This window comes from Coregonus clupeaformis, chromosome 19 (genome assembly GCF_020615455.1).
Source record: "Coregonus clupeaformis isolate EN_2021a chromosome 19, ASM2061545v1, whole genome shotgun sequence".
NCBI lineage: Eukaryota > Metazoa > Chordata > Actinopteri > Salmoniformes > Salmonidae > Coregonus > Coregonus clupeaformis.
The window spans coordinates 44,078,600-44,095,110 of record NC_059210.1 but is presented as its reverse complement, the minus strand read 5'-3'; the positions used below and the strand labels follow the sequence as shown (position 1 = coordinate 44,095,110).

Here is a 16,511-nt window from a genome sequence, read left to right as displayed (position 1 = left end):
CCCACATGAGAGGACGATACCTGGTGGAGGTGGACCAGACTACATTCCAGTGCTCTGCTCCCTTCATCCTGGATGCTCCTAGGGACCTTAACATCTCTGCAGAGAGAGTGGCTGAGCTCAAGTGTCTTACGGCCTCCATGTCATCGGTCCGATGGCTGCTTCCTAACGGGACCGTTCTGACCCACGGCTCAGCTCACCCTCGGATCTCTGTCCTCAATGACGGAACGCTCAACTTCTCCAATGTTTTGCCGTTGGACACGGGTGTCTACACCTGCATGGTGACTAACATGGCAGGTAACTCCAACGCCTCAGCCTACCTGAATGTCAGCAATGCCGAGCTCAACACCTCCAACCTGTCCTATTTCACTACAGTGACTGTGGAGGTGCTGGAGCCCACCATAGAGGAGACCCCCAAACCCAAACCCACTGTCCCAGCCTCGCCCTCCGTGTTCCAGCCCGTCTTCATCTCCACTCCCACCATGCTGCTCCAGAGCACCCAGACCCCCCGCCAGGTGTCTCTCCCCACGGCCCGTGGCCCCATCCACCCCTCAGCCAGCCTGGATGAGGTCGTGAAGACAACTAAGATCATCATTGGCTGCTTCGTTGCCGTGACGCTCCTTGCTGCTGCCATGTTGATTGCCTTCTACAAGCTGCGTAAGCGGCACCAGCAACGGAGCACGGTGGCGGCAGCGCGGACCATCGAGATCATCCAGATGGACGAGGAGGTTCCCGAGGTTCCACCAGCCAGGTCGGGTTCTAGCGAGTCTGAGGAGACGGGGCTGGCTCTGCCCACCATCTTAAAAACAAGATACATCTCATCATCCTCATCGTCCTTCCACAGAGACAGAGACAGGGACATGGACAGGGACAGAGCTGCTTACGGGGCTCACTGGACCCATAACAACCTGGGAAACTCCCTGCACCACTCATCCAGCCGCCAGCATCATCAGCAGCACCACAGACTCATCAGCACCATCTCAGAGCCCTATGTCATTAAGACCACTCACACCAAGGAGAAGGTCCAGGAAACCCAGATCTGAGGGACTCATGCTGGCCTTACTATGGATCTAACTGTGTGGATCTAACTGTGTGGATCTAACTGGGTGGATCTAACTGGGTGGATTTCTATATAGATCTGACTGTACCCCCTCCTCTTCTCCTCTCCTCACTGCTCACCAGTCCATGCAATAGAATGCACAAAGAAGACGGTAACTTTCTTTTGTACAAAGTGCAAAATGGAGACAGTTTTTTCTCTCTTGTACATGCTTATACATAAATATAGAAATATCAAAAATATACATCTATATAAATTAATCTACTATGGGGACGGTGATGGGATTATGTATCAAAGAAGAAAGTAAAATGTAAACTATTTTCTAATAACTTGTAAGTTCTATTTAAAAGCTAGAGATGTTGAGATGCTGTGATGGTATATTTGTATTGATTGAGGGAGGAGCTGTCTTGAGGAAGGCTGTTCTGTTTGTTATTTACACCATTTGGAATTCAGTAAAACCCCTTTATACCCACAGCAGTTTATAGAACAACAAGCCCTAACATCAGATCAGTCTTCACAGGCTAAGCTTATAAAAGCACCAATTTGTACTGTGCCAAACGTTACACATGCAATAAAGGACTCTGGAAGATTAAGAAAACCAACAGCCACATCCAAGCAAAATCTAGACAGAAAGAGAGAGTCATTTGTCGAGGGAGAGCTGTAGAGAGAAGAGCGTAGATTTTGCTGTTCAGTAGCTATCAGCCAAATGCTTTTAGACTGCAGTGAATTTCTGCAGCTAAGGTTTAACCTTTTGTTTACTGGAGCCAAGCTACACATCTATCTAAAAGCCAGCTCTTTATGTTACTGAATCTAAACCTGTTTAGTACGATTGCATTCATTTTATCCCAGGTCCCCTTGGCTAAAATGAAGGACAGGCTATTATGAACAGAGATTTGGTGTGATTACTTCATGCAGATTTAGGTTGCATAAGGTATTGTAATTTTTTTCTTTTTTTCTTGGGTTGTGACATGCTTCTTAATGGCATGTGTAGTGTTTAGGGTTAATGTAGTGATGCATTACAGCAGTTCTCTGTCTGCTCTCTGTAAGGGCTCGTTCTAATGGTAATCCCTCACAGTTACAGACGTGGTGCAGAGAGACTGGGGTTTGCTGACCAATCTTCTTTTGGAAGAAAAAAAGGAGCAGGGTTGAAATTAAATGAATGTCTGGACATTGGGTTTGTTTCTCTATGGACTTAATTGAAAAAGTAAAATTGTTTTTTATTTTCCTTATTTGGTGTATTATTTCGAGCAACACTATTTTTATTGGGAGTCTATAAGGAGGCTACAAAAAATAAAACCTTTGGTTTGTATTTCTCTATTCGGAGACACTTCAACGTGCCATTCTTTTCCTTGTCCCTCTTGATGACAGTGTGGAGATTCTCTACCCTCCTCTTCCCCTTTAATTCCTATGCATTTCGTTTCCACTGGTCCCTGTCAGTGAATGAGTCTTTAAGTGAGGCTGTGTACAATGCTGCATTATCCTCCCTCCCACACTGGAGCTCTATGAGAGGGCCTTCTGATCTCTGCTGCTTCACATTGCCGAGGGGGTTAGATAGACACACACACACGCTGAATGCCAAATCAACCTCCAGCCCCTTCCCCATAGGCATTCCTGTAGATGTAAAAGGCATAGGTACAAGCAATATGGTAGTAGCCACTTTGCCCTAGGTGGTATTTTCACTATATGCTCACTATGCTCACACTCATTCAATCCTTTCAGATCTACAGGGGTGCATAGTTGCTAGGGGGGGCAATTTGGGGTTCAGTAACAGAGCTTGGGTGCATCCCAATAATCTAAGATGGCTTCCTCTTCTTATATATTTTCCTACTTGCCCTGATGTGAGGGGACTTTACGGGTGAATGAAAAGTCTTGGTACTCTTCCACCAATTGCTTTCCTCGTGTCCTGTAGTGTCACATCAGTGCAAATGAAGGAGACAAGGAGAGAAAGCTACTTTAGATCATTGAGATGCAGCCCAAGAGGGAGCAGTAAGGAGGCAATACTTTCCAAATGCAGCGGTACAGTGAAATATATTGTACATCATTGAGGGAGTTTGCATATGGTTACATTGTCAAAAACTAATTTCTGAATGAAAATGAACCATTCCTTTTACCAGGTAACTGCCAAAATAAAGGAAACACCAACATAAAGTGTCTTAATAGGGTGTTGGGCCACCATGAGCTAGAACAACTTCATTGCACCTTGGCATAGATTCTACAAGTGTTTGTAACTCTATTGGAGGGATGTGACTCCATTCTTCCATGAGAAATTCCATAATTTGGTGTTTTGTTGATGATGGTGGAAAACACTGTCTCAGGCGCTCCTCCAGAATCTCCCATAAGTGTTCAACACACACACACACACACACACACACACACACACACACACACACACACACACACACACACACACACACACACACACACACACACACACACACACACTTAAAACCCCCTATGGCAGAGATCATCAACTAGATTCAGCTGCAATATTTTCTTGAGTGGATGGTCGAAGGGACGGAACATAATTACAAATAATGTAGACTGCAAATTGACCGCAAGTAGCCCAAACAGATATAATATTTAACTAAAACATCATAATTTCAAACCTTACTTACATTTGTATATGATCACGTGTCTCTATAGTATGCGTGGGAATATTTGGGAACACATTTTTTACATTTAAATCACTTGGAGCTGATTTCCTGGTGTTTTTACAGTCTTTTATGACACCCCCCCCCCCCCCCCCCCCCTTGGCAGGCAAAATAAAACCACCAGTTTGGGCACCCTGCCCCATGCTCCTTTTAGACCCCTCTTTCAAAGTCACTGAGATGTTTTCTTCTAGCCATGGTAGCCAAAATAATGGGCAACTGGGCATTTTTATACATGACTCTAAGCATGATGGGATGTTAATTCCTTGATTAACTCAGAAAACCACACTTGTGTGGAAGCACCTGCTTTCAACATACCTTGAATCCTTCATTAACTCAAGTGTTTCCTTTATTTTGGCAGTTACCTGTACATCCCCTGTGTGGGAGAAGAAGCCTACAGTGTAATTTATATTTAATTACTCTGTCACGATTTCACAATGAAAATGAATCATTCATGTTATCACCAGCAATAAGCTTCCACAGTACATTCACAATGTGTGAGGGTTTCACCATGTCTTGTCCTGCACTGATTAAGCTTCTGAATCACCATGATGTCACACAGTTGAAAGGTCAACCATCAGAAATGAGTTTTTATGTTCTGTGGTGACTAGTGCAACATCACTTCGACCTCTCAGCTGCCCCTTCAGATACTCTCAGTCACCATCTCCTCCTTTCAGCACACATACAGACTGCTACTGTTTCCTCAGCTCAGCTCAGAAAACCAAATGTCACTCAGGGCCCAGAGGGGAACAGGTAGACAGCAATGGAAGCATTGAAAATGTTCATGTTGCTCCAAATGAGACGTTTCTCGGTCTATTTCAGTAGAAAAGGGGTAAGAATTAAGCCATTCAATAATTACTGAGGCATTCTGCTGCCAGGCTTGGAGGGGAACATAAAGGCTGTGTTTAAATCCTACAGGCATCAATTGGACTGGCCTCATCACTGAGCTGGACATATCCTCTCTCAGCAGGCAGAGGGTACAGATACACTGCCACCTCTTCCTTGTCCTCTTTTTCATCACCTCCTCCTCCCACTCCTCCTCCTCTTCCCTTCCTACTCTTCCTCTTGTATCTCTAAATGCCTAAATCACCTACATATGATACATTCATAATGCATTACAGACAGCTGGTTCCTAGAGAGTGTTACTGACTGTTTTCTATCCCATCTGCTCCTCAGTGTGTGTGTGTGAGAGGACTGTCTACAGGTGTGCTGGTGGGAGCAGATGTGACCATGTATTACTGGGTCAACTGGATGCTTTCTGTCGTTTTCTCTGCAGGGTGCATAAGAACATATTACACCAGAGTCAGACACTCTCCCTTTTCGCTCCTCACATCTGAATGCTTATGTGATGGGTGTTTTTACTGCAATAAAGCAGCTTCTTATGTTTGTTGAATGTGTTCTGTTGAAAGGAAAGTCTTCTCCACATTTCTTGCTATTGTGTGTGGGTGAAAGATATGTTACCTTTGAGAGACCATTAACTCTGTCTGAGGCCTTTCATGTGGGGATTAACATGTTGTAGGCCAGGTATATCCAATCATGATCCTGGAGGGCCAAAACATTTCTTATTTTCATTTTCTCCCTCCAATCAGGGACTGATTCAGACTTGGGGCACCAGGACACTGAACCTCTGGCCAATCAGTCACAATTATGATCAATGATCATTAAGTGCCAGATAGAAAAGAAAAGCAGGTATTTGAATAGCTCTGCTCTAGGCCCTTGTGAAGAGCTGAAAGGTTTGGATATGTGTCAGCAATATGGGAGAGGTAGAGCTATCATCATATAATGTCATATCTACTGAAGTGTCTTTGTCTATTATATAGGTTAAGGGTTGATTTGTGATTATGCATGAGTCTGCAAACACAAGAGCCGAAACAAAGGCTTGCTGTGACAACGTCAGTAGTGCTAATATGACACAGCTCCTCTCTCTTATCAGTAGCAGTGGAGTCTGTCATGCATTCAAACGGTGCCTGCATGTTGCCTTGTTGCAAAATGAGCTATGAAGATGCCTTGTCATAACTGTTATCAGTCCCTCTCCCTCTCTCCCCTCCTCTTTGTCTTAAGCTAATTGACTTAAATCCAGACTACTCATCCAGTCAGCCCTAGATCAAACTCTCTCTCTCTCTCTCTCTCTCTCTCTCTCTCTCTCTCTCTCTCTCTCTCTCTCTCTCTCTCTGTGTTGGTTTTATGGTTGATTAACTATAGCAGGTTTCCCACCAAAATGATAGTAAAGACTTACAGTAGTTTTCCAGATTCAAGGTACACTATATTGTCACATAAAAGGAATAGAAATACCTGCATACAGTGGCTTGCAAAAATATTCACCCCCCTTGAATTGTTCCTATTTTGTTGCCTTACAACCTGGAATTAAAATGGATTTTTGGGGAATTTGTATCATTTGATTTACACAACATGCCTACCACTTTGAAGATGCAAAATATTTTTTATTGTAACAAACAAGAAATAAGACAAAAAAACAGAAAACTTGAGAGTGCATAACTATTCACTCCCACAAAGTCAATACTTTGTAGAGCCACCCTTTGCAGCAATTATAGCTGTCTCTTGGGGCAAGTCTCTTGGGGTATGTCTGTATAAGCTTGGCACATCTAGCTACTGGGATTTTTGCCCATTCTTCAAGGCAAAACTGCTCCAAATCCTTCAAATCTCTGGAAGACTGAAACAGGTTTCCCTCAATAATTTCCCTGTATTTAGCGCCATCCATCATTCCTTCAATTCTGACCAGTTTCCCAGTCCCTGCCGATGAAAAATATCCCCAGAGCATGATGCTGCCACTACCATGCTTCACTGTGCGGATGGTGTTCTCTGGGTTATGAAAGCTGTTGGGTTTGCACCAGACATAGCGTTTTCCTTGATGGCCAAAAAGCTCAGTTTTAGTCTCATCTGACCAGAGTACCTTCTTCCATATGTTTGTGGAGTCTCCCACATGCCTTTTGGTGAAAACCAAACTTGTTTACTTATTTATTTCTTTAAGCATTGGCTTTTTTCTGGCCAGTCTTCTTTAAAGCCCAGCTCTGTGGAGTGTACGGCTTAAGGTTGTCCTATGGACAGATACTCCAATCTCCGCTGTGGAGCTTTGCAGCTCCTTCAGGGTTATCTTTGGTCTCTTTGTTGCCTCTCTGATTAATGCCCTCCTTGCCTGGTCCGTGAGTTTTGGTGGGCAGCCCTCTCTTGGCAGGTTTGTTGTGGTGCCATATTCTTTCAATTTTTTAATAATGGAGTTAATGGTGCTCCGTGGGATGTTCAATTTTTTGAAACAAGTTATTTTATTCATTTCACTTCACCAATTTGGACTATTTTGTGTATGTCCATTACATGAAATCCAAATAAAAATCCATTTAAATTACAGGTTGTAATGCAACAAAATAGGAAAAACGCCAAGGGGGATGAATACTTGCAAGGCACTGTATGCTCCTGAAGACTGCATTATTCAATTGGAATATTGAAATCTATATTTCTATTCCTTTCGTATAGGATATGGAAAATGAGAACCAAATCTCAAATGTGGAATTTTCTTTGGATACAGTACCAATCAAAAGTTTGGACACACCTACTCATTCAAGGGTTTTTCTTTATTTTTACTATTTTCTACATTGTAGAATAATAGTGAAGACATCAAAACCATGAAATAACACATATGGAATTATGTAAACAAAAAAGTGTTAAACAAATCAAAATATATTTTATCTTTTAGATTCTTCAAAGTAGCCACCCTTTGCCTTGACGACAACTTTGCACACTCTTGGCATTCTCTCAACCAGCTTCACCTGGAATGCTTTTCCAACAGTCTTGAAGGAGTTCCCACATATGCTGAGCACTTGTTGGCTGCTTTTCCTTCACTCTGCGGTCCAACTCATCCCAAACCATCTCAATTGGGTTGAGGTCGGGGGATTGTGGAGGCCAGGTCATCTGTTGCAGCACTCCATCATTCTCATTCTTGGTCAAATAGCCCTTACACAGCCTGGAGGTGTGTTGGGTCATTGTCCTGTTGAAAAAACAAATGATAGTCACACTAAGCGCAAACCAGATGGGATGGTGTATCACTGCAGAATGCTGTGGTTGCCATGCTGGTTAAGTGTGCCTTGAATTCTAAATAAATCACCGACAGTGTCCCCAGTGAAGCAGCCCCACAACATGACACCTCCTCCTCCATGCTTCACGGTGGGAACCACACATGCTGATATCATCCTTTCACCTACTCTGCGTCTCACAAAGACACAGCGATTGGAACCAAAAATCTCAAATTTGAACTTATCAGACCGAAGGACAGATTTCCACCCGTCTAAAGTCCATTGCTTGTGTTTTTTGGCCCAAGCAAGTCTCTTCTTAGTATTGGTGTCCTTTAGTAGTGGTTTCTCTGTAGCAATTCAACCATGAAGGCCTGATTCACGCAGTCTCCTCTGAACAGTTGATGTTGAGATGTGTCTGTTACTTGAACTCTGTGAAGCATTTATTTGGGCTACAATTTCTGAGGCTGGTAACTCTTATGAACTTATCCTCTGCAGCAGAGGTAACTCTGGGTCTTCCATTCCTGTGGCGGTCCTCATGAGAGCCAGTTTCCCTATTGTGCTTTATGGTTTTTGCGACTGCACTTGAAGAAACTTTCAAAGTTCTTGAAATATTCCGTATTGACTGACCTTCATGTCTTAAAATAATGATGGACTGTCGTTTCTCTTTGCTTATTTGAGCTGTTCTTGCCATAATATGGACTTGGTCTTTTACCAAATCTTCTGTATACCTTGTCACAATACAACTTCTTGGCTCAAACGCATTAATAAGGAAAGAAATTCCACAAATTAACTTTTAACAAGGCACACCTGTTAATTTAAATGCAGGTGACTACCTCATGAAGCTGTTTGAGAGAATACCAAGAGTGTGCAAAGCTGTCATCAAGGCAAAGGTTGGCTAATTTGAAGAGTCTCAAATATAAAATATATTTTGATTTGTTTAACACTTTTTTGTTTACTACATTATTCTATGTGTGTTATTTCATAGTTTGGATGTCTTCACTATTATTCTACAATGTAGAAAATAGTAAAAATAAAGAAAAACCCTTGAATGAGTAGGTGTGTCCAAACTTTTGACCGGTAGTGTATATGTACACAGACAGATATTAAGTTATTGAAAACAGACCGATGCTATTGTTCTTTCAGAACAGCAAAGGAAAAGATGTGACAGAAGATGAACATGTTTTTCAAAGACTATATTCCTGTAGAATCAAAGCGTGACAAAAGCACCATGTGCTTTGTGTGTGTTTCCATGAGCCCTGTCCTTTGTCCCGGGTCAAAGCAATACAACATCACAAACACTTCACAGCAGATCAATGGGAGAGCTACACACACACACACACTCCACATTCACATGCACTTGCACATGCACACGTGCACACACACACGCGCACACACACACACACACATTTGTGGAGCAGTGCCTGTACAATTGGAAACTGTAGAAGTGAAGTGAAACATATTGGATTACTGCATGAATATCAATACAGTAATCTGTCTAATTTCATGTAATGAAAATACTATACTTGCCTTTGAGTGTGAAGACCTTTAGCCTTCTCACAAATTTCACCCAGAACTCCTCTCCTATCTATCAGCGCTGACCCAGTTCACTCAGAATACACCCCCCCACACACACACACCACCATGCTGTAGTGGGCCATAGTGAACTCTCCTGCCAGAGGCAGCTTTGAATAGGAGGTGGAAGTTGCACATGTTGACTGGTGCCAGTGGTAGTGTGTGTGTGTGTGTGTGTGAATGTTTGTGTGTGTGTGTGTGTGTGTGTTTGTGTCTGCATGTTCTCATATTTGTGATTTACCATAGACTTGTACCAAAATTTCTGCTACAGCGACATGCTACAGCTGGTTTGCTAAATATTTGATAGACATAGAAATATCTGCAAATGTGACCAGCACAGAACAAGGCAGATCCAATACATTTCAAAAGTGATTCATGCACATCCAACAATATTCCAGGTTCAGGGAAAGTCAAAGAAAAGTCTGAAGAAGACCTTGCAGTCAAATCACTGCATTAGACTTCTGTATATGGGAGCCTACAGTACGAAAGTGTTAAGATACTTCTATTTGCTTCAGTATCTCAGTGAAAAACAGTATTGTGCCACCCAGAGCACACAGGAACACTCACCATCAATCCTTCACCTCCTCACCCCAATCTCCCCCTCTCTGAGTAGGATGGATGGTGACTCACCTCCTCATTCTCTCTCTCTCTCTCTCTCTCTCTCTCTCTCTCTCTCTCTCTCTCTCTCTCTCTCTCTCTTCGTGCTCTCTCTTCGCTCTCTCTCTCTCTCTCTCTCTCTCACACACACACACACACACACACACACACACACACACACACACACACACACACACACACACACACACACACACACACACACACACACACACACACACACAGTGGACATAAACAGCATAACTCATACAAACCGACCAGTACAAAGAACCTCTGTAACTGAATTAACCAAAAGGCCAACTCTCTCTCGCTCCCCCTCACACTCTTTCTCTCTCTCTCTCTACATCTCTTCTCTCTCTTTTAAGGTTTATCAACAAGTCACTAACTGTCAAATCTCTGAATAACACAGTTGCAGTTTTGGCAGTTGGTCAGTTTCTCTTTCTTCTCCTTTAAACTTGACTTCCGTCTCTCTCTTTCATTCTCTGACCCCTGGCAATAACATTCAAGGCTTCTGGGTTGCCATGGTTTCACTGGATCCCCGTGTTGTGATTGGTTGTTGAGGGATGTGATGTCTCTCTCTTTCTCTCTCTCTCTGTGTGTGTTTGTATGTGTTGGGGGGGAAAGGGAGCTGTGTCCAACCCTGACACACACACACACACACACACACACACACAAACACACACACAGACGAGTAATACGTTTTTACTGTGTAATTATCAGAGTGGTCTATTTGTCAGTAGTGTTGAGGCTGTATTGTCCTCTGTTATGTAGTTGGAGAGGAAGAGAGCTGACTCAATTCTATCTCTGTATGGGGACTGTTTGTCCAAGGACACTCTTATGTTCCTTTTCAATCACCAGACCATTAAAACACACCCACACTGCAAACGCATGTTTGTTTGTCTGTGTGTGTGTGTGTGTGTGTGTGTGTGTGTGTGTGTGTGTGTGTGTGTGTGTGTGTGTGTGTGTGTGTGTGTGTGTGTGTGTGTGTGTGTGTGTGTGTGTGTGTGTGTGTGTGTGTGTGTGTGTGTGTGTGTGTGTGCACGTGTGTGTATGAGTGTGTGCATCTGTGCTCGTGTGCATGCACATGACTTTCAATCATACAGGCTAAAAGCCAATCAGTGTCATTCATTGTATAAACTGCCTTAATTTTTGCTTGACCCCAAGAAGAGTAGCTGCTGCCTTGACAGCAGCTAATTGGGATCCATAATAAATACAAATACAAATGCAAATACCATACACATATAAAAGAGAAAGGTATTCAACACCACTAACAGAGTAGCCAATAGAACATGAAAAATGTAATGACCATCAATTCATAATAAATTGTTTATGAGTGAGAAGCCACTGACTGCTCCACTGTAGGTCTAAAGGAGTCAATTACTTGTCCTTAGGAAAATTACTCATTTAATACAGAGCGGATTAAAGTTGCACGCGTCCTAACCAGCCGCTCACAAACAAACCACTGGTAAACACACAGAGCTCTTAATTTTACTCACACACTATTACTCTACCCTGTGAATTCCACAGACCATTAACAGAGGTAATGTGTTCCTGTGTGTGTGTGTGTGTGTGTGTGTGTGCGTCTGTGTGTGTGTGTGTGTGTGCGTCTGTGTGTGCGTCTGTGTGTGTGTCTGTGTGTCTGGAAAATGTTCTAAAACACAAGGAAGTGTCAGTTTTACAAATGGAGGAGTAGAACAGTTTATTCATTCCCAGTATGTTACACAATCAGCCTTATCACTCCCCAACATTCTGCCACTGCTCTATAAATTACAATGAGCTGACTGCCTGAGTCTCTCTCACTCTCCACACAGATGCATTGCTCTCTCTGTCTCTCCCTCCCCCTCTCCCTCTCCCTCTCCCTCTCCCTCTCCCTCTCCCTCTCTCTCTCTCTCGCTCTCTCTCTCTCTCTCCCCCCCCCCCTCTCTCTCTCTCTCTCTCTCTCTCTCTCTCTCCCTCTCTACATCTCTACCTCTCTACCTCTCTGTCTGTAAGGAGGGATTTAGCTGTGATAGAGGACCAGCAGGAGAGGTGGATTGGGGACACCAGAATGCTGTCATCTCAGGCCTTAGCATCATCTCACACACTCCATGATCTGGCCTACTGCTGCATCTAGGCTTAGTGGAAATCACAGACAGAGAGAAGGGAAAACGGCCAGCCAAACAGGACAAAGTGTACAATTTGTGTAATTCCAACTGTAGTATACTGAATGAATGGTTGGGTGAATGAGTGTGTGTGTGTGTGTGTGAGAGAGAGTTCTGTATATTTCTAGAGCTGGGAATTGCCAGGGACCTCACGATGTTATCACCATACTTAGGTGCCAATACGATATGTATTGTGATTCTCACGATTCTCACGATTCTATATGTATAGCGATTCAATACTGCGATTTTTCATTGCGATTTGATGTTCCAAACATATTGCTCACTATACACTGAGTGTACAAAACATTAAGGACACCTGCTCTTTCCATAACATAGACTGACCAGGTGAATCCAGGTGAAAGCTAGGATCCCTTATTGAAGTCACTTATTACATCCATTTGAATTAGAGTAGATGAAGGGGAGGAGACCCGTCAAAGAATGATTTTTAAGCCTTGAGGCAATTGAGACATGGATTGTGTATATGTGTCGTTCAGAGGGTGAATGGGCAAGACAAAATATTTAAGTGCCTTTGAACGGGGTACGGCAGTAGTAGGTGCCAGGCGCACCGGTTTGAGTGTGTCAAGAACTGCAACGCTGCTGGGTTTTTCATGATCAACAGTTTCCTGTGTGTATCAAGTATGCTCCACCACCCAAAGGACATCCAGCCAACTTGACACAACTTTGGGAAGCATTGGAGTCAACATGAGCCAGCATCCCTGTGGAATGCTTTCGACACCTTGTAGAGTCCATTCTCTGACGAACTGAGGCTGTTCTGAGGCCAAAAGGGTGCAACTTAATAGGAAGGTGTCCTTAATGTTTTGTACACTCAGTGTATCTTTGCGGCAGAGGGGCAAGACAGAGCATGAGAAAGCGATCAGTCAGGGAAATTAGTGCTGAAAACATGTTGGATCACTATCTAAAAAGAAGATGGAGAACATGTTATAGGATGAAAAATACTGCTGTTTTGGAGCAGTGTTTTGCTAAAGTACCTATATACAGTACCAGTCAAAAGTTTGGACACACCTACGAACTGACTTGTTGGAAAGGTAGAATCCTATGACGGTGCCACATTGAAAGTCACTGAGCTCTTTAGCAAGGCCATTCTACTGCCAGCGTTTGTGTAGGGTGATTGCATGGATGTGTGTTCGATTTTATACACCTGCCAGCAACGGGTGTGGCTGAAATAGCCGAATCAACTAATTTGAAAGGGTGTCCACATACTTTTGTAAATACAGTATAAACAGTGCATTCAAAAAGTATTCAGGCCCCTTGACTTTTTCCAAATGTTGTTACGTTACAGCCTTATTCTAAAATGGACAAAATTATTATTTTTCCTCATCAATCTACACACAATACCCCATAACGACGAAGCAAAAAACAGGTTTTTAGTTATTTTTGCAAATGTATTAAAAATAAAAAACTGAAATACCTTATTTACATAAGTATTCAGACCCTTTGCCAGGAGACTCGAAATTAAGATCAGGTGCATCCTGTTTCCATTGATCATCCTTGAGATGTTTCTACAACTTGATTGGAGTCCACCTGTTGTAAACTCAATTGATTGGACATGATTTGGAAAGGCACACACCTGTCTATATAAGGTCCCACAGTTGACAGTGCATGTCAGAGCAAAAACCAAGCCATGAGGTCGAAAGAATTGTCCGTAGAGCTCCGAAACAGGATTGTGTCGAGGCACAGATCTGGGGATGGGTACCAAAAAATGTCTGCAGCATTGAAGGTCCCCAAGAATACGGTGGCCTCCATCATTCTTAAATGGAAGATGTTTGGAACCACCAAGACTCTTCCTAGATCTGGCCGCCCAGCCAAACTGAGCAATCGGGGAGAAGGGCCTTGGTCTGGGAGGTGACCAATAACCTGATGGTCACTCTGACAAAGCTCTAGAGTTCCTCTCTGGAGATGGGAGAACCTTCCAGAAGGACAACCATCTCTGCAGCACTCCACCAATCAGGCCTTTATGGTAGAGTGGCCAGACGGAAGCCACTCCTCAGTAAAAGGCACATGACAGTAAGCTTGGAGTTTGCCAAAAGGCACCTAAAGACTCTCAGACAGTGAGAAACAAGATTCTCCGGTCTGATGAAACCAAGATTGAACTCTTTGGCCTGAATGCCAAGCCTCACTGGCTCCATCCCTACGGTGAAGCATGGTGGTGGCAGCATCATGCTGTGGATATGTTTCTCAGAGGCAGGGACTGGGATTGAGGCAAAGATGAATTGAGCAAAGTACAGAGAGACCCTTGATGAAAACCTGCTTTAGAGCGCTCAGGACCTCAGACTGGTGGCGAAGGTTCACCTTCCAACAGGACAACAACCCTAAGCACACATCCAAGACAACGCAGGAGTGGCTTCGGGACAAGTCTCTGAATGTCGTTGAGTGGCCCAGCCAGAGCCCGGACTTGAACCCGATCGAACATCTCTGGAGAGACCTGAAAATAGCTTGTAGCGTCATACCCAAGAAGACTCGATGCTGTAATCGCTGCCAAAGGTGCTTTAACAAAGTACTGCGTAAAGGGTCTGAATACTTATGTAAAGGTGATATTTCCGTTTGTTTGTCATTAGGGGGTATTGAATGTAGATTGTTGAGGAAAAACAACAATTTAATCAATTTTAGAATAAGGCTGTAACGTAACAAAATTTGCAAAAAGTCAAGGGGTCTGAATACTTTCCGAAGGCACTTTAAATGCTATAGGCCATAGTTTACTGTTTGGAAAAATGTGTTTCACAGCAGTTTCAGCTCATCCGCTGGGCTGTCTACGACACATCACTACAGACTGTGTTATGTTTACGTCAGGTTTATGTAGGCTTCATGAAGGTTCTATAAGCTTTATGTCAATCGAGACCATCAACAGAATAATAATATTACAGCCTAGGCTTTAGCTCGTTGAGCTAACACAGTGTTGTTGCAGGCAGATGACCCAAGTTCAAACTCAGTCAGCATGATAGAGCATGGACAGAATAATCCAGTGTAACTCTCAGTGTAACACATTCAGGGTAACTCCCCCCTAATTCCTCCTGTTCCCTCACAACCCATCAAATCACCTCTGTGACCAGTAAAACACTGTCTGGCAGGTTGATCACAGTGAAATACCACAGAACACTGCTCCACTGCTCTGCAGCAAATGCTTACATGATCCTAAACCAAATACTAATATTCTACCTACCGCCTCCAAAAGCTTTTGTAGGAATTGGGTGACGTAACACTAAGTGTGTGTGTATGTACAGTGGGGGAAAAAAGTATTTAGTCAGCCACCAATTGTGCAAGTTCTCCCACTTAAAAAGATGAGAGAGGCCTGTAATTTTCATCATAGGTACACGTCAACTATGACAGACAAATTGAGAAAAAAATCCAGAAAATCCCATTGTAGGATTTTTTAATGAATTTATTTGCAAATTATGGTGGAAAATAAGTATTTGGTCACCTACAAACAAGCAAGATTTCTGGCTCTCACAGACCTGTAACTTCTTCTTTAAGAGGCTCCTCTGTCCTCCACTGTTACCTGTATTAATGGCACCTGTTTGAACTTGTTATCAGTATAAAAGACACCTGTCCACAACCTCAAACAGTCACACTCCAAACTCCACAATGGCCAAGACCAAAGAGCTGTCAAAGGACACCAGAAACAAAATTGTAGACTTGCACCAGGCTGGGAAGACTGAATCTGCAATAGGTAAGCAGCTTGGTTTGAAGAAATCAACTGTGGGAGCAATTATTAGGAAATGGAAGACATACAAGACCACTGATAATCTCCCTCAATCTGGGGCTCCACGCAAGATCTCACCCCGTGGGGTCAAAATGATCACAAGAACGGTGAGCAAAAATCCCAGAACCACACGGGGGGACCTAGTGAATGACCTGCAGAGAGCTGGGACCAAAGTAACAAAGCCTACCATCAGTTACACACATACGCCAGGGACTCAAATCCTGCAGTGCGAGAGTGTCCCCCTGCTTAAGCCAGTACATGTCCAGGCCCGTCTGAAGTGCATTTGGATGATCCAGAAGAGGATTGGGAGAATGTCATATGGTCAGATGAAACCAAAATATAACTTTTTGGTAAAAACTCAACTCGTCATGTTTGGAGGACAAAGAATGCTGAGTTGCATCCAAAGAACACCATACCTACTGTGAAGCATGGGGGTGGAAACATCATGCTTTTTGGGCTGTTTTTCTGCAAAGGGACCAGGACGACTGATCCGTGTAAAGGAAAGAATGAATGGGGCCATGTATCGTGAGATTTTGAGTGAAAACCTCCTTCCATCAGCAAGGGCATTGAAGATGAAACGTGGCTGGGTCTTTCAGCATGACAATGATCCCAAACACACCGCCCGGCAACGAAGGAGTGGTTTCGTAAGAAGCATTTCAAGGTCCTGGAGTGGCCTAGCCAGTCTCCAGATCTCAACCCCATAGAAAATCTTTGGAGGGAGTTGAAAGTCTGTGTTGC

The 16,511-nt window shown here is 43.4% G+C and overlaps 1 protein-coding gene across 1 annotated transcript in view; it reads left to right on the top strand.

Annotated features, from left to right (window-relative positions):
* The window catches only part of LOC121531953 (leucine-rich repeat-containing protein 4), a 4,966-nt gene extending 2,595 nt beyond the window's left edge, over positions 1 to 2,371 (top strand). The window contains exon 2 of the mRNA XM_041837547.2: positions 1 to 2,371. This exon is cut by the window's left edge and continues 1,121 nt beyond it. Coding sequence (XP_041693481.1) covers positions 1 to 1,040 — 1,040 coding nt within the window. The 3' untranslated portion in view covers positions 1,041 to 2,371.
* The last annotated feature ends 14,140 nt before the right edge of the window (positions 2,372 to 16,511 follow it).